General features: G+C 42.8%; 1 protein-coding gene across 1 annotated transcript in view; it reads right to left on the minus strand.

The window, feature by feature from the left end:
• The window catches only part of ADAMTS17 (ADAM metallopeptidase with thrombospondin type 1 motif 17), a 154,653-nt gene that overhangs the window by 68,429 nt on the left and 63,858 nt on the right, over positions 1-22,366 (minus strand). The window contains exons 9-10 of the mRNA XM_041418728.1: positions 7,899-8,039; positions 6,417-6,567 (exon numbers count right to left, since the gene is read on the minus strand). Coding sequence (XP_041274662.1) covers positions 6,417-6,567; positions 7,899-8,039 — 292 coding nt within the window. The remainder of the gene's footprint in view (positions 1-6,416; positions 6,568-7,898; positions 8,040-22,366) is intronic.

Consider the following 22,366-nt stretch of genomic DNA (forward strand, 5'->3'; position numbering starts at 1 on the left):
TTTGCTGAGCCCAGGTTTTAGCCTCTTAAATGACAGAACACAACCCAAATGTGTCACATCAGCTGGAAAAATCATGGAAGTATCTTTATATGGTCAAACCTAGAAGTAGAGGCATAAAGGGAATAAAGCACTGGAACAGAGTCTTTGAATTAAATGATTGGAATTTTTTATTGTGACTTATTACCAATGTTTAAAAGAGCTGTTCTTAAGAGTAGTGTTCACTCAACAGTTCCCAGTCTACTCCTCAGCCTTAACACCTGACTGTCAGATATAAAAAAAAAAAACCTGATTTGTTTTGAACAACAGGCAGAGTTGTCCATTAAAAAAGAAAAATGTAGGGCACCCATGTCACCAGCTCCAGGGATTCATAGACATGGAAAAATCCAAGGAGGAAAGGACAAGTTTGATGCACTTTCCTACCAACACACAACTCTCACTGTGTGAGCTCTTCAGCTTTGCTGAGCCCAGGTTTTAGCCTCTTAAATGACAGAACACAACCCAAATGTGTCACATCAGCTGGAAAAATCATGGAAGTATCTTTATATGGTCAAACCTAGAAGTAGAGGCATAAAGGGAATAAAGCACTGGAACAGAGTCTTTGAATTAAATGATTGGAATTTTTTATTGTGACTTATTACCAATGTTTAAAAGAGCTGTTCTTAAGAGTAGTGTTCACTCAACAGTTCCCAGTCTACTCCTCAACCTTAACACCTGACTGTCAGATATAAAAAAAAAAAAAACCTGATTTGTTTTGGACAACAGGCAGAGTTGTCCATTAAAAAAGAAAAATAGGAAAATTAAAATAATGAAATCATGGATTGTGTTTCTTGGCCATGGGAAAAGAGAAGCAAGGGACAAAAAATAAATACAGATATGTACACACACAGTTCAGATGTGGTTGTGAAAATTATGGAGTTTCTCTTGAAGTGTTTTGCAGATGGGAAGTTCCCAGCAGGCCAGTGGGAGAAGTCTGAATGCCCTTCAAGCTTGTTATGCACTGTTTTCAGGCTGATACTCAATCGTATTCTGGCTAATTTTGTAAAGCTTAGACTTTAGCAGTAGATGCCACATCACAAGGCTACACTAATTCTTTCTCCCTCCCCTTGTCTTAATAAGAAATGAAAACTTGCCAAGCTCAAGTGTTTAATTCTTAATAGGCTCTCTCTGCTATTGTTAAGAGTTTATTATGTTTATATTCTGAAATTTCCACGTTGTATTTTTATAATTTTATTTTGGTTCCCTTCTCTCTTTTTATTTTTCTTTAAACCACTGCACCAGAATGTGTTTTGACCATCTTCCAAACTGAAACACGTACAAAAATTTCTGAAGCATTCCAATAATTGTAAACTGGGCTGTGCTGCCCAGGCAGGAACTCTGCTTCTCTCTAATTCTCTCTCTCTCTTAAACAAAAAGTATTTCCACTGAAAATAAAGAGAAAAAGGTATTTTTGCAACATACAGAAGCAGTGAAATAGGACACTTCAGCTTCATAGAAACAGGCAATATGAAAATAGTCTGAATTCTAACAACCTATATGAGGAAAATTATAAACTATAGAATGGCAATTAAGTTAATTGTTATCTTTACTTCTCAAAAAAAAAAAAGAAAAAGAAAAAAAAAAAGAAAAATCAGCCAATTTTATTTTAGACTGAATTGCCAGGCTTCTATTCTGCAATCCTCAAGAAAAACCCAACCCATCCTCTTCCAGATTTATTAGTATTACTATGCAGACAAAGTCCCTGGTTGTACAGAAAATGACAATGTAACCTATTATTTTCAGGATAAACCAGTATTCAATCTAATTACCACGTTCCTGTAAATACTCTATACATTACTAAATAATAGGGCTCACTATCATGGTCTGCATCTCACAAACGGCCCTGCAGAGAAAAGGCAAACAGAGGCCCATTGATTCCCATGCACAGAGCCCAAAAGGCCACTCCAGCAGTCTCTCTGCAAGATCAAGACCACAGAGAGACCTACAATTGCTGAATTATACTCACCACCACACCATCAAATATGTAAACTGAAGGGGAACATTAAATCCACTTGATCATTACAATTGCTAGTTTTTCTTTACTTTGTTTTTGGTTCCTCTCTTTTCCACATTAGCCAAGAAGTCTACTTTGTCTCCTTTGGCTTGCAATCAACTTTGCCCTCTTGTTCTGCAGCTTGTAGATATTGGAAAATACCTACACTTGTTAAAAAACAATTTGAACCTAAGAAAAACAGTGGAGCCAGTTCTAGCTGGTTTAGTATTTCTAAAAACACTGCTATGTCAAAATTCAATTCCCAGCTCCATCTGAGTTGACAGTGTCCCTTGTCAGAAAAAAAATCTCTTGGTAGCAATGCTAATCTCCTCCCAAGTGCCACTCCAGCCTCAGCCCAGTTTTGACTCAAAACAATGCTGGACAATAATGGTTATGTAAAAACCCGCAAAAATGTGTTAATAATAAATAAGCCAAAAGGCTTATAAAACAAAAAGCCAAATGGATGCACGAGATAGAAATCACATTTTTTCCCCATAAACATGCTTTCAGTGCAAAAGCCTCTGTTGGTAGGCATGCCAGCCTGAGAAATAAAGATTAAACATGCAGAATGCTTCCATGTGAGGTTTCAAATGTGTTTTGATGAATTTCTGGGGGAGAAACACCATCTCTGCTCCCTGAGAGATTCAGCAGAAACCACTCGTGCTATTCCTCTTGGAATAAACACAGGGACAGCAAAGGGTTAACTCCTGCTCTCAGGCATCATCGCCTGGCTGGGGCTGCAGCTCTCTGCTTCCTCTCTCGGAGGGGTCAAATGAATTCACAATCGTTGATTCATAGCCCGGTGTGGAGCTGAAGGACAGAGGTCAGACAGGTTGAATTGCCTGTAATTTGCACAACTGCTCCCATGCTAGCCCTGGACTCACAGCAGCATTCAGCAGCCAGAGCCCCCTGGGATCTCAGTGTTTGGGGTGCACTGATAACACCCCGTGCAGTGTCAGAGGTGCATTTCTGTCCAGCTTTTCCTGCAATTATCATGATGTTGCTCAGAGCTTGAGAATGACACATTAATTTCTCTAAAAGCAACTTGTCTGCCTCAAAATAAAGGTCAGTGTGTAACCTCTTAGGTGGGCCAAAGCTCTCCCAGCACTGTGCAGCTTCCCAGCTGGAGCCAGGCAGAATGGAAGGGCAAACTTGTACTGCCTGCTAGATAAACCCTTGCATGGATCAGACAATGCCTGACATTTGCAAGGGGAAAGATGAACAGAAAGCACCACAGAAAAGCACTTTGATCCCTTTGTGTATTCCAGGAGAAAACTCTGTAACTTGGACATGAAGGGGGATCTACTGAAGGGTCTTGAGAGATTCACTAATCACAGAACCATAGAATGGCTTGGGTCAGAGGGGACCTTAAAGTTCATCCAGTTCCAACCCCCTGCCATGGGCAGGGACACCTTCCTCTATCCTAGGGTGCTCCAAGCCTGGCCTTGGACACTTGTTCCCTGCCCTAACAGAAACCCAGGCTAAAAGCCTGATTCACAGCTCCTGAAAGAGGTGACATGCACTAGAAAATCTTACCCAACACTGAGAGTACAGAACCAGATCCTGAATTATACATCTTGGAGGTCCCAGATTACAACAGGCTATGGATCACCTGACTGTCATAAACTCATTTTTTAGTGTATTAAAATGCAGAAGGAAAAGAGAAAGGAATGTAGAGGTTTGGTGTATGTAAAGCTGAGCCTTGCTCACATATTTTAATTTCTGTTCTGTAAATTTGGAGCAGAAGAGCTGCAGGATAGCTGGTTTGGCAAACAGAGAGCTACACTTTTGTTCTAAGGCATCTGAGTTATCCTTAAAACAAAATGGAAGAAGAATTTTGGGGATGCAATCTCAAAAATTCAGATATGGGTGAATATTCATGGATTAACTATCTTCTTGGACTGGTGTGGGAAGCCCAGCCACTGCCAAGCACTGAGGGACCTGACTCCCTGTGAAAGCAAAATCACATTCCTTCAAAAAATGGGGCTTTGATGCTGTTAAAGAAGAGAGCTTACTGCACAGAAATTTTCTGCAGTTTCTCAAAAATGTTGAAATTTTGGAATCATCTAACCTCTCAAGTTTGCTCTAAACCAAATTGCATGGCATTTTTGAGCATAGGGCCTCTAGTTTGCCTGATATAATTATGCAGCTCAACTATCTCCAAAGAAATATTGTAATGTAGCTCTTTTATTATATAAGAAAATAGGCAGCAGACACATGTAATCATAAAAAGATTGAGCAGGCTCATTTCCTGAAGCTTATTTCCTTTTCGTAACAAATATTTACTGTCAAATGTTTATTGCTTTTACATTTGGATTTTTTTAATACTTTATTGAATTAAAAATACCACATTACCATTGGCTAAAAGAGGAGACAGCTGTATTTGCCAATAATTTCTACAGCTAATGCCAGTGAGCAGTGCCAATTTTTTTTTTTTGGTTCATATTTTTGTAGACAGCTTTGAGACTTATGATACAAGTATTCTGCAGATGAGGCCTGAGGAACACAAAGGTGAAATGAACATAAACTTCAGAGGTTTAAAAATCAAAAGTGATCATTTCCTCTAAAGAATTTCCTTTCCTTGCCATCAAACACCAGTTGAGAGTAGCATAACAGGATGTAAACACATGCTTAAACTAATGGCATGTGACATAACTGATCCAGAGTTTCACAGGGTGAATGCTAATTCTTAATGCACATCTGCAACAGAAATAATTCTAAATAAGGGACTGCAAATTAGTTTTAACCTGCTGAAGTTCTACCAGGCTTTTCATTAGGAAGAACTAATGTCCTCACAAAATATGCTTCTCTTTTGGGAGAAAGGAGAGATGGAGAAAAAGAGCACGTTTTTCATTGTGTTCTAAAGTGTCAAATAATTAGACTGGTGAAAATCTTGGGAAGCACAAACACCTGCTGTCTGTATCTCACAGAGAATGGTGCCTCTTGGCACATTATTCTGGCAAACAACAAGTCCCTGAAGCAATTCCAGACTGGACATGCAACTCCTGTGTGAGAAATGCTGACCACCTACCAGCGGGCTGACATTCTCATCAGGCACTGGAATATCCAGAAACAAAATGGTTTTTTATCACAACAAGGGAAATAGCAAAAATCTCTTCCAAGAGCAGTCCAGCTGGGTGACACCCACACAAGTGGAAGAACTTGAGTCATGCTGGGTAGATCTGAGGTTTTCTTTACAGACCTATATTCTAACACTTTGCTTCCAGTACAGTAGTCCTGGTGGTCTGCATTTTCTTGATGGAGCTGGGAAATACAACCTGTCCAGATTCTTTTCCTATTGTTTTATATTAGCTAGCTTCCAAGTCCAAAGTAAATAAAACAGCTAATGTGAAACTAAGAGCATTTTCCCAGGACTTGCACGTGTTCCACAGTTTTAGTAATTTGGCACTTAGAAACCCCAGTTATCTCTGGTTATTATTTTCTTTTTTAACACTGATTTAAGATCCCAAGCTTGTTCAGAGTGGGAATGAAGGATAACTAAAAATACAAATGGCCAGTTATTAAAAGCAAGAAACCTGTCTGCTTCTTGCCTGTCTGTACAGGAGGGGATGCTGCCAGCTGGTGCTGCTGACCCAACACAGCTTCCTTACTTTTTTTTGGATATCTCTAAGGCCACACTGGAAGCAGGCACTACCCTACTCCCTGTCTAAAGCAGGGGATAAGATCTGTTCAGAACTAAAAGATCTGATTATGTGTAATACCTTATGAAAAACCTGGCTGTTTAAATTCCAGAGGATGAGTCCAACAGCCTCATCTCAAGCACAACCTACTTCTAGAGACAGCAACAGTAAATGTTTCCTTTTTGCCAACCAACGCCATGATACCCCGCACTGCACCCAAATCCTGATTAAACATCGTGTTGCTTAGAAAACACAGAGGATTCTGCACACAATTCTGTAAAGCCTCATGAAAGAAGCAGACATCAATATTTCCTCAGCACAGAGTTAAGAGTCAGCTCCTAAGAACACTGCAGTGGTGTGAAGGTGAAGTCTGGGAACACCCAGCCAGCCATCTAAGCTGACTCTGTGGAAATAGCCAAGCACTCTTGTGAGGAGAGACTCTCACCTCAGCTGAACTTCCAGGAAAACAATCTCTACAGAGCATTTCAGCAAAACAATCTCAAAAGGGAACAACGTGCAAACACCAGTTTTTCTGAGTCTGCTCTGGGACATTACCAAGGGCAGTGTGGGGAAAGAAGGATGAGGCCTAAGCAGGAGCGGCTGACACGGAGCTTGAGGCCCTTTGATTTTCCACCAGCAGCGCTGAAAACTGAGGGAAATACAGACTCCTTTTCTCCTCCCCTGCTGCTTGGCAGCTTTATTTCCACTTCCCACCTTGTTTCCAGCTACAACCCACGAGCTCTTACCTCCATATCCTTGCAGAAGGTGGCGTTGGTGCCAAAAAGGATCTGGCACTGCTCATCGGCGCTGTAGTGCATCCCCGGCAGCTTGTGAGGGAGCCGCACGGAGTACTGGCTCCGGGGGTCTGTCAGCAGCAGACAGGTGCTCACCTTGGACCTGGGCAGGGCAGGAAGGAAAAATGTCCTTAGGGAAAGCCCCTCTAAACTGCAGTGTTAGATCACTGCCACAGAGCAGCCACGTCCTCTCTTTGACAGGGAGTCTCATGTCAAACTGTGGGTTTGCCCTGGAAATCTTCTAAATCATTGAGAGCTATGGATATAAAATGGGCCTGGGAAGTCACCTGTAGCCCCAGGCCTAAAGGCAGGACAGATGACATTCACAACATTCTGGGTTAAACATTTGTCTAAGCCAAAATTCACAACATTCTGGGTTAAACATTTGTCTAAACCGTTCCTAGAAATCTGAAGGAGACTCAATTCAGCCCTCAGGCAATCCAGCCCAAAGCTTCACTCGCCTTGAAATGACGGCTGGAAAGTCTTCCATCATGTCTCACCTCAATCACTCCACCTGAATTCTGACATTTTTTCTTATCCATCACAGGAAAACAAAGAAGATTTTTCTCTTTGCCTTCACAACAACCTTTTACAAATTGGAATATCACTGTCATATCAGGAGCCAGACACAACCAGATGAGTTCAGATTCAACTTATTTTTCTAATTCATGCCTTTACTGTGGCATTAAATATCCTATTTTCATTCATTATTTTCCTTTCTTTCCCCCCTCTAACCCCCAGATTGGGAAATTTCCCATGCTGAACCCACTCCTAGCACAAAGCATTGTGCCAGGCACCGTTTGTGCCAGGCACTGTTTGTAAAGAGCTGCACTGTAGATTTAAGATTAGAACTGCAGAGTTCAGATAATTCCAGTGCTTCCTGTAGTTCATGAGATTTAATAAGCAGCCAGACAGAAATCCTTCCTGAACAACTGAATATGATGAGCTGAAACATGGATGCAGTGGGAAAGAAGTTTATAGTGAACCGTTTCAGACCAACACTCATTGAGGAGTGAGAAAACACATCAGAACAACCTCCAGGCAAAGTCAAGTTTCAATAAAATAAAAACTATTTAATAACAAGACAGTAAAAGCCACAGCATAAAGCTGCAGCATCTTTAAGCAGAGATTCCTGCAAGCCACCTACACACAGATTTCTGTCATTGCAAAATTGAAGGGCATTTTCTGTAAAAAAAAAAAGGTGATATGGGATTTTAAAAAAGATGTTATCAGCACATTGACAACTGCACTTAATTCTTCTGCCTCTCCTCAATCCTCAATTTCAAGGTGCTATTGCAATGGAGACAGATTCAAATTTGCACACCCTAATACCACATTTACACTTCTTTAAAAGGAACATTGTTAACACTTTCACTTTAAAGCAACAGAGTGGATTCTTGCCTGGTAGGATTTTTGACACAGCACAATCCTTACTTTAGGAAGTTTTCGAGGTCATCTCGGCTGCACGAAGACCAGGAAAGGTCACTTGGGTTCCTGCCCTTCACCCATTCTCCAGACATGATGTGAGACCTCCCAGCACAGGGCTGATGATCATCATCGTGGCTCATCCCCATGCTGTAGGATTAGAACAATACAAGAGAAAAAACACATCAAATTATGGTGTGGGTTTCTCATTTCCCACTGCCCTCAGCAATGACACTCTCAGCTATAAACAGCTGGACAACAGGCTGCACATACAACACACAATCAGCCATGTACAGCCCTGGGCACCCGTTAAATAAATGAACTAGAGGTTCCTTTATTTTATCCATTGCCTTAATTTCACAAAGTGTTTGGTATTTGTGTGTTTGAAACTTTTAAATGTGCTTCTTATGGACTTTCCTCCTCTCACGAGAAGTGAACCGGGAGAAATGATGTAGCTCAGAGAAGGGTATCTACTGGAATATTTACTGTTACGAGAAGTGAACCAGGAGAAATGATGTAGCTCAGAGAAGGGTATCTACTGGAATATTTACTGAAAATTTTGGATTGCTTTGCCAAATCTAATGGATAGGATCCCTACAGTTACACTGAGAGAATGACCTAGAGATGGCCTTTGTTCTAGCCTCAGAGTGAATTTGGAATATACTGTTAGGAAAAACATTTTTCTAAATTAGTGGTATTGTAAAGTCATCTAACTTTGAGGCTGATCCTTTTTTGAGTGGTGGGTTGGATCAGAGGATCTCCAGTGGCCCTTCCAACCTAAATCAGGCTCTGACTCTAGCAGCAGTGTTCAGACTGGAGCCTGAGGCAAAGCCAAGCCCTGTTTCTGCAAGCATTGTCCAAACAAGCACCAAGACTGCCCCATGCCCATCTCAGCAGGGACAGAATGGGACCTACTCAGCAAAAAACCCCATCTAAACAAACAGCAGATTGTGTTGCATAAACACATAGAAGAATTCAAACACATTCAGTGAGGATTTCCAAAAGCACTCAGAAACAGAAACGTGTTACTTCCACCTACATCTATCTTCCCCCTCAGGACCTTTCTATCACCATTGGACTGCTACAGCAGGCTCAGGTTCAGAATAAATCCCTGCTGCCACTACAGGAGGGTGAGACTCCTCTGCTGCAGGTAAAACTTTGTTAACAGGGAAAAATGGTGTGACCAAGGTCACCTGCTACACTCAGTCCTACACTCAGCCCATCACACCGACCTGCCTGGCAGAGAAAGTGAGTTAAGGATTTTCCATCCTACTTCAAAATGAACATTAAAACCCTTTTTCAGAATCATACAGAGTAGTAACTCTGAAACAGTAACATTCCTCCTTCAATTTCAAAGTGAAATGGAAAATTACTTTCAGAAGAAAGGTGCTTTCTATGGCCAGTGTCACCTTCTAGCAAAACATCACCAATTTGGGGCTGAAAATACAGAACTCACTGGGTCTCCAGCTGGCTGGCTGGAGCAAGCCAGGAGCAGTCCCTTTAAATAATGTTTAATCCATGCTATTTCCCTACAAATCTGAGGCTCCTGTTTGCTTTCTGACTGTGCTCTTGGCTTTGCTTCTTGCCAGTTGTGGGACTCGACTGTTCAGAGCCCAAACACGACATCCATTTCTAGTAGCAATGAACCAAAACCCACTTCAGCACTTTGATAATTATGGCTTAGATTGAACCACCATCTCTGCTATTTTTAGCTTACAGTAAAGATTATATGGTGGAGTCTATTATTTTAGGTTTATCTCCAGGGACATTATTATTATTTCTATCAAAACTACATTCAATGTAATTTTTAGACTCAGAAGTCCATAGTTATTCCTGTTTTTAAACCTTTGTGGGTTTTGAACACTGCAGAAACATTAACATCAAGCACATTTTATTTGATGCACGCAGGAATAATCTAACAGTCTATTAGTAACTCTAACTTCAAAATAGTAAAGAGTGAAATTCCTGCTCCACTGAAGTGAATGGGAGTTTTGCCATTGACTTCAATGGAGCCTGGGTTTCACTCCAAATATTTTACCCATGTTGTTTCTACACACAGAGAAAACTCCTCACATGCTGGGATGAAAGTTCCAGCAGTATTTCTCCAATGCAAATAAGCCCATCTAAAGATTGCCTTCCTAAAAGTCAGGAAAGGAAGGGCTCAGCACCATGAAGCAAGGCACGTGAGCTTGTCAGGAACCTTCCAGAACAAAGTTTGCCCCAAAATGCCAGTTTGAATGCTCATGGGCAAGCAGCAATCCTGTTAACTTTTCTAAGGGAGACCAAGGCAGGTTTCCAAGGTTTCTTGCAGCTTGTCTGCCCTGTGACTGCCACAGTGCTGAAGCTCAAAGCTGGGTCCTTTTTGGGTTCTGCTCTGTTTCTGTGGGATGGGATCTGGCAGCCCTCCTGAGCCCAGCTGCTCTGGCAGCTTCCTGAATGGTCCCCTGGCTGGCACATCAGGTGTTCCATCTCAAAAGGCTGAAAACAAATCATCTTCCTGACTTTGTAAGTGCTTTAGGATCCCTGATTTTATCCTTTCCAGAAAAGACTAGTGTTTAGTCTAGAGTTGTTAATTAAGAAATGCTTTAGCTTTCTGATTAGCTTCAATTATTTTTTGTCAAATGTGTTGAGAGTGAGGTTTTGTTGGCAAAAAACAAGGGTAGCACTTACTAATTAGTATATTCCTGTCCTTAACTTTGTTTTAAACCTCATCTCATGGAAGATGTCTTGCCTAAGACAAATGCTGAGTCTGCCAGTCTTTACTCAACTTTATTTTGCAGGGGGTTTGAGGCAGATAAAATTTGTTCTCTATAAAGAACAAATCAGAACTCACACCTCAAGTTATTTACAGGCTTCTTCTGAAATTCATTCAATTCTTACATGTGTGGAAATCTACCCATTTCTGAATCACTCCTGTTTTCTCAACAGAAATTCTTTTAAAAGTCACAAGCATAGAGGAATTGAGTCTGAAAGGAATACCTTTATTGGTATAAAGCAATAGAGCTTTGCCAGTTTATATTAGCTCGGGATCTGGCCTCAAGGTACACAGGCAACCCCTCCTGGCCTCTCAGTGATGAGTTTCTGGTAGAATGAAACCAGCAACACCTTTGGAGCCTGTTTTAATTGGCAATGAAGAACTTTTCTCAGCATCTACTTTACCTTACAATGACTCACTTGAGAAAATGATTAAATGACCTGCAGGACTAAGGCATACTCTCGCATGCTAACACATTATTTTCTAAAGTTCAAGGGTCTCCACCTGCATCAAAGGGACCAGGTTTTCCTAAACAAGCAGTAAATGCAATGCCATGCTGATTCTTTTCACTAATGAACAGTCCCCCTCCTTTAAACAGAAAAAACAGGACAGAGCAGTGTGTGTTTGTACTAAACACCAGTGCAAACTGAATCAATAGTTTACATTTCATTTGTGACCATCTAATCTTACCTGCTATTCAGAATTCACATGGAATTAGAAGCAGGTAATCAGTCTCTTGAAATATTCTGCCTTGGGAAGTTCTGTTCTTACCTGAACTGATCTTGAACAAAGAGTTGATAAGAAAAGCTTTGAGATTAGAAGTAGCAATGTCAAAATGACACTGCACTGCCCTGTGTGCTCCCTGAGACATAAATGTCCATTTTATCAGAAGCCACAAACAGATGCTGCCTGTTACCCTTTACAAAGCCAGCAGAGCCATTATGGACGAGCAGGACTCAGTTTCCCTTTGTGCTCTTACTGCCACAGTCACTCCTCCATCCCAACCCCACGGGAAACTTCAGCCTTTCAGTTCATCACATTCTCCTCCTGAAGACAATGAGATTCCACAAAGCCAAGCAAGGACAGCTCAGACTGTCAGCTCCTCAACTCCTCTCATTCAATGTTTACTCAGAGTAGGCACCCTGGGACTCTGGTTTTACACTCCAGCTTCTTTCCTAATATAAATAATGCATCGCTTACCATTGCCTCACTGGAGGAGTCCTGCAGCACATTTAGTGTGGCTCATCATGTGTGAGGCCAGAAACAAGCTGACTGACCAGTGTGAGCCCTGACTGTTAACATAATCACAGCAAGGCAAATCTGATCAGGAGTCACAGGGAGGCAGCGACAACAGATCTCTTTGATGCAGTTTTTTTGGAAAGCAAGGCTTTAAAGTAGCACTGCTATGAATAAAAAATAGCATGCAGTCTCTGGGAGCTCTGGCCTCCCTGAAGCCTGTTCAGCAATCAGAACTGGGTCAGGATGCCAGAATTATACTCTGGACCTGAGCTGGCCAATTTCTTGTGTAATTCTTTTAAGCTAAATTCAATTATCAGCTCTCTGTTTTCCCACAGCAATGCTGAACAAATGCACTTGCTTTGTTTGTTTGGGTAATTCGTGGAGTTTCTCCTCTAGACAGTTAATGTAACTAAACTGCTCTGTTTACCCTTGCTGTGTTTTCCAGTGTTTCCTGTTTTTCTTCACAAGCCTGAGCCAAAGTGCACCAAAGCCTGTGGAAAGCCTCCCACTGCATCCAATGCACTCCTGCACCTCAATGTTCTTGAGGTCACGTACACAAATCTTCATCAGAACCACTATGACCCTCAATAAAAAACCCAAATCTGAGTGAGAGGACAATGTCAAGGGCTGGGAGAAACTGATTTAGGAGATGCTTGAAAAATCTTTTCAACAGCTGCAGCTCTGGCTGGTAAGAGATCACTGGACAAATCCCCAGGACTGTTATCACTCACTCTTCTCAGCAGGGAGAGACATGAAGTTGGGACAAGAGGCAAGTTTGAGAGAAAATACCAGCAGCAGCAGCAGCAGCACTTTTCTTCAGAAAAAGGGTAGCAACTGAAAGAAAGAAATACGAAGAAGGGAAGCCTAAAAAAAGGACACACAGATAGGGAAATACCACGAAGTAAGACCACCTCTGTCACCTCCCTCTGAAAGTCAAACCATTCCATTCCCCTGCAAATAACTCAGCGTGAGTCAAACGCTGGATCACTTTAGAAACTCATGGCTATCAAGGCTACCCAAGGTGTCCTGGCTTCACCCCAGCTGCTTATTAAACATGCATGACAAACAATTGATTGCTCTCCACACAATGCACTTACCTCAGCCACCACTTCTCCAAAGGGCAGGGAGGAAGTCCAGCTGCCAAGAAGGAAATGAGGACAGCAGGCTGTCTCTCACTCCCACAGACAGAATCCAAAGGAGCCTTTCCAAAGAACCAACTCACTAAGAGCTGTAACTGTGTAAGCTCAGCAACACATTAAATAGGAAGAGCTCCTTGGGGCCAGCCCTGCAGACCAACATGGCTCAGAGAATTGAGCAAAGAGCCCACAACAGCTGTATCCCAAACAGGGACAGGAGAAGGCAGAGATATCTCATGCTCCAAATGAAAAGTTCAGTGGGACCACTAAGGATTTTACATTTTTGGCTGCTTGATTGCTGTGCAGCATGTCTTCTCTACCTGTAACATGCCTTACCCTGAAGGCTTTGTGTCTGCAAGGGAACATTGCTATGAGCTAGGCAGCACTAGCCTTACATATCACCACTGAACTTCTCAGAAGAGAATATGAGAGAAGTCATTCCCTGTGACCCAGCTTGCCATGACTCACCCACAAAGTAATCCAGCATTAAATGCGGAGCCAGGACTAAGCACAAGATTTCTTTCTAAAGCCCACTGGAGAAAAATAAATGCAAAAGGAGGGCAGACTGAACAACATCTCGCAGAGTGGGAGAGGCAAGGGAGAAGGGGAGCTGTAATTTACCTGCTCTGGCATGTCAGAGTGGGCAGGATGACAGTGCCCCACAGGAGGACAGCTATTTAGACATGCACAAATGCCATCTGTTTCTCCATATGAAGCACAAAATTCCTCCCCTTCCCACCTCCTATCAGGTCTCAGTGAAGGTTTGAGAAGGGAATCCCATCTCTGCAGTGCATCCAATGTCAACCACAAAGGAAGATACTGACAGGGAAGGAGGTTACACAGGGTGTGTGGCTGGCAGCTGAGAACATTAAACATGGCCATTAAACTCAAATCCAAACAGTTCACTAAGCAGAGGATGCACACCAACAGCTCTCAGCAGCTCCTGCCTTGGGCTGGGTTTGAACCAGGAGTGGGAGACAGCACCCCACATCATCCAGCCTGTGAGCTGTCCACTCCCAAATTGAGTTCCATGTTAGGAATTTTTATTAACATTTGAAATTGAAGCTGCATCACTGGAAAGATGCCTACTTCTGAACTGGTTCAACATGTTTAACATTTCAATATAAAATGCTGATCTCCTTGCAAGTTATGAGGTTTCCATCCAGTTGAGAATAAAGGCTTAACAGAGGAAGGAGTGAAGCGGGGGAGCTCATTTGAGCTGGAATTGTAACAGGAGCTGCAGGGCAAAGTGAGGACAGTAACTTTCAGAGGGTGACCCAGGAAGGTGATGCCTCTAAGACGAGCAGAGATAGCCAGAGATGTCAGATGAGGCCAAGGGAGGCTTGGACAAACTAAAAAACCCTGTTAAAATGCTGAGGTGAGCTGAGCTCTCACTGAGGGAGGAGGCAAGGAAACATCTTGTGCAACCTTCCTACAAAACCAGTGGCCACTGAGGCCGTTGGCTTAATGGAAAGCAGGCGTTTTCACCCTCTTCTTTTCAAACATGTAAACACTGTTTCTTAAACATGCTTTGACTATTCCAGAAACTGTCAGGAACACTGTGGGGAGCAGTGATGAAGAGAGGAAGATGATCCTACTTAAAGCACTTGAAGTAACTGAGGCTGGTCATTGTGTACACAGTGTTATCTAGAACAGGGGTGTTCAGGATGGGTGCTGCACTTTTGGGGCTTTTGTAATCAGGAAAGTCAACATTTAAAGGGAGCCATGACTACTGGACTCTTGTTTTCATAACCAAGTTTATGTCACCCTCCAATAATGAAGTAACCAGATATTTTATATGGTTATCTACTCATCAAGCAGCCAAGAAGTCAACAACAGCGAGTGAGAACACACGAACGCCTATGGTGAATAACAGTGTGGAAAGCTGTGGTTTACTCAGCTGCATGACAGATCCAGCCCTTTATGATATGGTTTTCATTTAAAAAGAATTAGCTCTTTTGCCTTGGAATCTGGAAGGCAGCAAAGTATGAGCTTGTGCTGCAAGGGACTGAGAGCACATGAGAGTGACATGGCAGGGACAGAAAACTCATGAGTGACATGGCACGGACAGAAAACACATGAGAGTGACATGGCAGGGAGAGAAAGCACATGAGAATGACATGGAAGGGACAAACAGCACATGAGTGACATAGCAGGGATACCCGCTGTGGCCTTGCACTCAAAAGCTCACTGGTATAAACACCAGACCTCTACATGGTTTGGCTGAAGCCTGAGCAAGGCCATGAAGAACAGGGTGAATCATCTTAGGATCCTCTCCCCAGCAGCATCCCATGCTCACATCATTGACTCCTCTCTCCAGCAGGCATTTGCTCATGGGATTCTCTCTGAGCAGCCCTTGCTGTTTCACAGTGGGTGATTCACAGCAGGACAGGCACTGCCTGATGCATTCCAGCACCTTTGGTGAGATGAAGGAATCCAGCAAAGAAACTGAACAGCTACCATTCCAAGGCCCTCCCTCCACTGTTTCTGATTTCTAGGATGTGGCCCCTGCATATCAACCTTTTCCTGAAAAAAGCTTCACAGTTTCTTCTACGAGCTGGCAGGTTCTGAGGCAACACAGGCAGAAAAAGGAGTGCTCCACCAAATACAAAGTCCTACAAAATGCTGAAGTTGATCAATATATATACAAATAAATTTGGCAAAAACTCAGCATTGAAGAGGTAGCATTACCTCAGGAAAACACCCCTCTGCCTTCTGATGTCAATACTCCCTCCTTTCCAAGACGTATTTAGCACCTTACATGAATCTTTCCTTCTTCCTTAAAGCACTATCCCATCTCCATGCAGGCATCCAACCACATGCTGAGCATTTCTACACCCTCACACATTCTTTCATACCTGCCAACAACACATAGCAGATTTCTGACACAGCAGCATCAGTAGGAGTCAAGGGTTGCTTTAATTCCTTCAGTCAATCCCTGTTGAGGAGCTGAATATAAATATATCCAAGAGCACTCACTGTACAATATGGATCAGTGACTCTCTACGGGAATCACTTGTCTCACACTGGCTGTTTGTCATGATCACAGCTGAGCTGTGACCCTAAAGTAAGAATAAATTGATCTGAGGATGCTTCCATGAAAATGTTTGCACTAAGCTCTTTCCTTGCCCTCCAAGTGATTAAATCCACTTCTTGGACATAAAAAATTCTTTCTTTCTCACTTGCTTCAATCTGGTTTCAGAACACAGAGAACTGTTGCAGAAGGAGCACAATGACTATGAATGAACCAGTGGTGGGCAGAGAAGGACTGCTCATTGCACAGAGGCTGCTGTGCTCCATCTGTAGCTCCTTGTTTCTGGAAAGCACCCTGGGGCACAGCAGAAGGAACAAGCTGAAGGGTAACAAGCTGTTTGCTTTCAGCACCGCCTGAAGTGGGTGAGAACGAGTCCTCCCGAAAATGTGACATGCATTTCCTCCGAAGATGAAAAGGGAATATAAATTGTAGGGTGGAAAAAAGACCAAACCCCGGATAGCTGGGTGGGATTTCCCACCCACGAGGGAAGAGAGACAAAAGCTCAGTGAGCACTGACAGCCCTGTCACTCAGAGTGTCAGAAACCCCAGGGGAAGCTCTGTGTGCAATCACTTTTCCAAAACTCCTGTGAAACCACTGAAAGCCTCCAGTCAACTGCATTAAATGACCGAGTGGCAAACCTGAATGCAGAGCTGCAACACAAGACACCCTTCAAAGAAAAGCAAGGAGAGGGGAGAGATGGTGGGGAATAGTTGCCAAATACGTGCAACACGAGTAACCCAGATGTCTCACACTCTGTCCCATCAGGAAGCCACCCCCAGGCGAGGGTTGGGGAAGTGGGACAGCCTGGGGAATGCACTGTAGGAGTCAGGAATGCTGGCTGCCTGCCCCACACTGGGAGATGAATTCTCCATCCCTGGAGGTGGGAAGGAGGAGATGGTCAACATCAAAAGACAAGAAGGTGTGAAGTAAATGCAATATATAAATTCTACCAGCATCAAGTGTTTTGCAGTCCCCAGACAAGGCAGTGGGTATGTGTTTTATGGCTCTCAGAGCAGTTGAAGTCCTTCTCACAGAAATATTTTTCATCCTCTTTCTTGGTCCACTGTGGGCTTGAAGACTCAATGCAAGACGAAATCCATCCTTATGTGACCCTCTTGTACTGATCCACTAACACAACAGGTGACTGCAGTGGAGAGCAACAAACCTCTGGGCTTGCTTTTGCTTCCAAAAATGAGAAAAACCCACCAGAACGGACTAGGAAAAAAGCTGCACAGGAAACACATGATTCAATTCTAAAATTTTGTTTCCAATAGTGGCACTCCCATACACCAGCTCCCTAAACTCCTGGGATTTTTCATAATGGTTCAGCTGGTAAAATAATTTATAATACCAGAACCACCTGGCCTTGGCTGTTTGTAAATGATTGTAGAAGTTCAGCAAGTTATCTCAGTTTCACTCATTTTATCAGCAGGGAGAGACTCGATATCAAACAGGAATGTTGCAAATTATGGCTTGGTGTCAAAGCAATTTGGCAATGATATGTTCAGACCAATACTGAAGTGAAATTCTTTGGGTAGTGGGTGTGCCTGGTTGCCTACAAACCTCAGTGCTAATCAAGTCAACTTTGCTTCCATATTGTCTAAGGAAGCGACATGAGGAAAGTAAAAAGCAACCTGAAAAGACACTCCTGCTTTGAGTAACTTTGGCTTGAACATGGTAATGTGAAGACAAATTACAGAGAAAGAAAAAAGTCTGTTATCTTCATGAGAAGATGCCGTTTTAGAGGGTCTCTAGCTGATAAGAGGGGCAGGGTGTGTGTCATTTAACTGGTGACAGCGTTCTGGAGATGTGTATGAGCTTTTCTCATGTTCTGTTCATCGTGCTCAGAGGAACTCCTGCAATCACACATTTGGCAAACCTGGTGAAGTTACTTCAACACACACCACAAACAGCTCAGAAGGAGCAGCAGGTATGGAAGGTAGTACTTAACGTATAAAAAGAAAATATGAATATATTTTCCTAAGCAAACAAATTAGCTTTTTCTTTGACTGGAGATAAACAGCTCAGAAGGAGCTGCAGGTATGGAAGGTAGTACTTAACATATAAAAAAGAAAATATATTTTCCTAAGCAAACAAATTAGCTTTTTCTTTGACTGGAGAAAGCCTCCAGGATAATTTCTGAATTAGTACTGGAAATGTGTCAATAGCAGTGAAATAATGGAGAAAGAGGTAAAATAAATACACAGTGGAGGTGACACTTTAAATGAGGAGATGGGAAGTGATGCTTGAGCACACAGGCAGGAAAGCTGATGGCAAAGTCATTATAATGCTCCTGTGGGAAAATCCAGATTGCAGCATTTCTTTAAAGCTACTAAATGCAGACAATCTGCACTTTTATCAAAATTTGACCACTTCTGACCATGGTGACTCATGATGGATAGTAGGGAAGAGTTCTGTGTTCTTGGACTAAATCTACCCCACGTTACACAGCAAGCAGCTTTACTAGAGATAAAGGAGGAACCAGACAGGAAAGAATTCACCCACTGAAAAGTGCTGTTGGTTGTGTTTTCAGGAGGAAGAAAGGAAGCTGTGTTTTTCCTTTGAACAAAAGACACTTTCCCTAAGTACAGAGACTACCTGAACCAAGCAGCACAAACTGTTTCTAGGGAGCATTTCTTTATCCTGCAGCCTAGTTTTACTGTGTGCAATTAAAATGAATATTTAAAAGCTAGATTAGAAAGTTGTCACTTCATTAGCTGTCTCTGGAGGGATGCTGGCAAACAGCAGGGTGGGAGGAAAGGAGCCCAGCAGGGAGCAGGAAGAGTCAGGCAGGATATGGACTTTCACTGGCAGGTGAGAAACAGCTACCAGGGAGTGGACATGAGAAACTTCTGAGAGGTCAAACTGTCCCAAATATGGATAAGATGTGGTGTATAAGATGAGTGTCCCAATGGGCTCTGGAGCACAGAAAGAAGGTACAGTGAAAAATATTCATTTCTAATGCCCTGAGCTAATTAGAGCCCAGCAGGAAGGAAACTTTTCAAGCAACTGAGAGCAAATCATTATGATCAGATTCCTTTTGCTTTGCTTTGTTTTACCTAAGCAAAAACGAATGCAGAAAACTGTGGGCTATTCTCCCCTTTTTTATGTAAACTGGGGTTCAAATAAAGATGTAGACAACAAACTCCCTGCTGGGTTGGATCCAGCAATGGAAACAAGCCTGGCATCTGATGTAGGCAGGATTTTGCAAATGGAAAGGGATCACTGAGAACAAAGCAGGCCTGTTTACTTCATTTCTCCAGTAATTTTTTTTTGCTGAATTTTATTTCCCAACACAACTGTTGGCCAAGAGGCAGCCAACCCTGTTCCACCCCAGCACAGCCTTCCACTGACGTAACAGCTAAAGGGAACCGCATTTTTAGAGGCAACAACATTTCCACTGGCATTGCTGCTGCTGACTTACTACCAAGGGCTTTTCCAAGTGACAGTCTGGGATTTATCACCTTCCCCAGCTCGGGAAGTCATTTTCACCTGGAACCTGTTGAACTCAGCAGGCCAGGCAGACAGCACGGGTTACAGGCTATTGGAACCCAACTGCTAGTGGAAAAGTAAATATTTCATCTAGATCACTGCCCATGTATAAAAACAAATTATTATTTGGTAAATGGCACTTACAAACCTAATATTTCCTGTGCTGGTGTGCAGTGGGAGGCTGCACAATGGGGACTTGTACTGTCCCCATGTTTTGGGTCACTGGGTGCACCAGGCTGCTGCCAGCAAAGCCAGTGGAGTATGAAACCAGAACCCTCATGGCAGGAAGCAGATGCAAGGTTTGCCAAATCATTACGGCCCAGCTACTTAACACAGCCCTGGCTTACTCAGCAGAGTAAGCCTTCAAAAAGAAAGGCAAAGCTGGCAAAGCTACAAAGCTATTGATTAAACAAAAATTGTGTTTCTAAATGGCTGTCGTTCGCCTGTTTGGTGCAGTTTTATTATGTTAAGTAAAGCTGTACAAGATGCTCAAAAACAAAGAAATTAGAGGGACTGCAAGGGAATGTTGCTTCCCTAGGGATTACACAGAGATCCTTCACAAAGCAGCAATAAACCCCTGCCCAGAACTAATGTTTGCCACAAGAGTGCAGAAAGCAACGGGATGTGGAGATTCCCACGCCCAGTTCCAATGTTATTACATTCCAGTACTGTAAATAAACTATCAAATTTGGATGGTACAAAGGTGAAACAGATAATCATGACAGAGGGAAGGTACCCTGCCATGGTGCCAGGATTAGCAGGTCCAGTAAATGCACCTAGAAATATCTTGCAGCTTTACATAAAACTAAAAAACACACCCAAACTGAGTCCTATCCAGAGCACATTACTACCAAACCTCTCCATTTCTCCTCCCCAATATTCTTTTTCTCTGTGTGATTTTTGTATGTTATTTTCTTTTTTTAAAAATTTTTCTCTGCGTGATCCCACTGCCATTGCAAAAACAACCTGCCCAGACAAGGTCAATACCACAGGGAGCTTCTATTTCTGGGACTCAACTTACTCAGGTGTCCTGGACTGCCTTACAGTGGGCCAACACACTTTCTGTGCAGTGCTGCTCCACCACTACCTCCTCCCCAGGTCAAACCATCCATGCTGGCAGGTCTCCACTGATTTAAAAAAAAATAAATGTGTAAACCTGTCTTTGATCTCTGCTTTCTTTTGATTGAATTAGGACATGCTTTTCAGAAAGTTATTATTAAGCTACTAAGGTACATCATAATGATTTGTTTTATCTAAAACAGACCCCTCAATGTATTACCAGAAGTGGAAGAAGCATCTCCTGAAATTTTAGGATATACCTATTATTTCTCTGAACCAGAACCTGTTATTAAATAACTGCTTTGCTTAGATCATAGCACTGTGATGTACAAGCACATATGATGAAATAGGCAGTGTTCCATTATGTCCTTTGGAGCTCTACAGAGAAGGGCAGCTTAACTGTGAAAATGTGCTTGCAATTATCTGTGGAAGAAGAATGAAACCTGGGAGGAGGGGAGCACGAAAAGGGAGCCTGGGAACACGGAGAGAGAGACATTCCTCAACAGATTTACAACACAAATGGCAGAAAATAAAATTAGCAACTCCAGGGTGGGTACTGGCCGCTGCCAGCATTTCTGGCCAGCCCCAGGGTATGTCTGCACAGCAGCCAGTCCCTCCCAGTACTCCTGAGACTGCAACATACTGGAGCAGCTAGGAACTCCTGGGAGATTTCAAGAGGGGATTCTGGCACCAGGAGAAAAGAGCTGGGCAGGCACTGCCTGAATGCAACTCTCCAGCTACTCAGGAAGTTCTGGTGCAGCAAAGTCAGTAATACCTGAGCTTGTAAGAATAACGCTTGCTTGGGATTGCCTCTGGCTCCAGTGCTCCTTGGGATCCAACTGACCTTGATTTTCCACCACTCCAAATGCAGAGATGGGAGTTCTGACAGACAGCATGCTCAGAAAGGCCACACAGGATTTATGAAGGCACAGCTCCCCAACACAAGGCAGGATCTACACCCAAACTTCCAGCAGTGCCACTGGAGAGGCTTATCCAGGCACTGGACAGATCCTGGCTACATCCCTGAGCCATCCATAACTGGTGTTACCCTAGAGACACACAAGATGGGCACCTCTTTGCAAGAGCTCTCTTACAGTAAAATAATAATTCACAGGAGTGAGTAAAATGCCTGTGGCCATGTGTTTAAGTAAAGTCTTTAACTACATGCTGAAATCCTACCCTGTGAATGGAAGTTTGACCTCATTTGCAGTACAGATGGAGCAGAGTTATAACTGAAGTTGTCTGGATAACCCTGAAACTGAGACTTTGGTGCTCCTGCATGTTTGATTCTACAACTTATGTAACGTTGGTTTTCATGCCTTTTGGGAGGTATGAAGTAACCTGGGGACACATCAGTGTATTTCTACAACACCAACAAAGAAAAATGTTCCACAGAAATTCAGGTCAGGCAGAACCTGTCTGATAAATGTGGGACTAACTCAGAGAAACACAGAAAAGGAAAAGAAGTCCAGGTGAAAGGTTTTTCTTCTTTTTTAATAGGGTTAATGTTTAAAGTCAGCCAGGACAGAAACTACACTCAGCTGCCTCCACTGGTAGAGGCAGTTCAAGGGTTAGACTGTACTGAGCTGCTCTGAAAAAGACAGAGGGCTGTTGGCATTTTTTCTTTCAAAACAGCTTCTCAGCTTCCACATCCTGCACCTAAATGTTATAACCCCAGGATAAAAGGAGAGAATTTTTAGCAGAGGTCCCTCCATTTCTCCATGGCTTCCAGAAGCACTGCCTTTGCCCCAGCACCATGAT

This window comes from Onychostruthus taczanowskii, unplaced genomic scaffold (assembly GCF_017590055.1).
Source record: "Onychostruthus taczanowskii isolate IOZ18803 unplaced genomic scaffold, ASM1759005v1 scaffold6, whole genome shotgun sequence".
NCBI classification, from domain to species: domain Eukaryota; kingdom Metazoa; phylum Chordata; class Aves; order Passeriformes; family Passeridae; genus Onychostruthus; species Onychostruthus taczanowskii.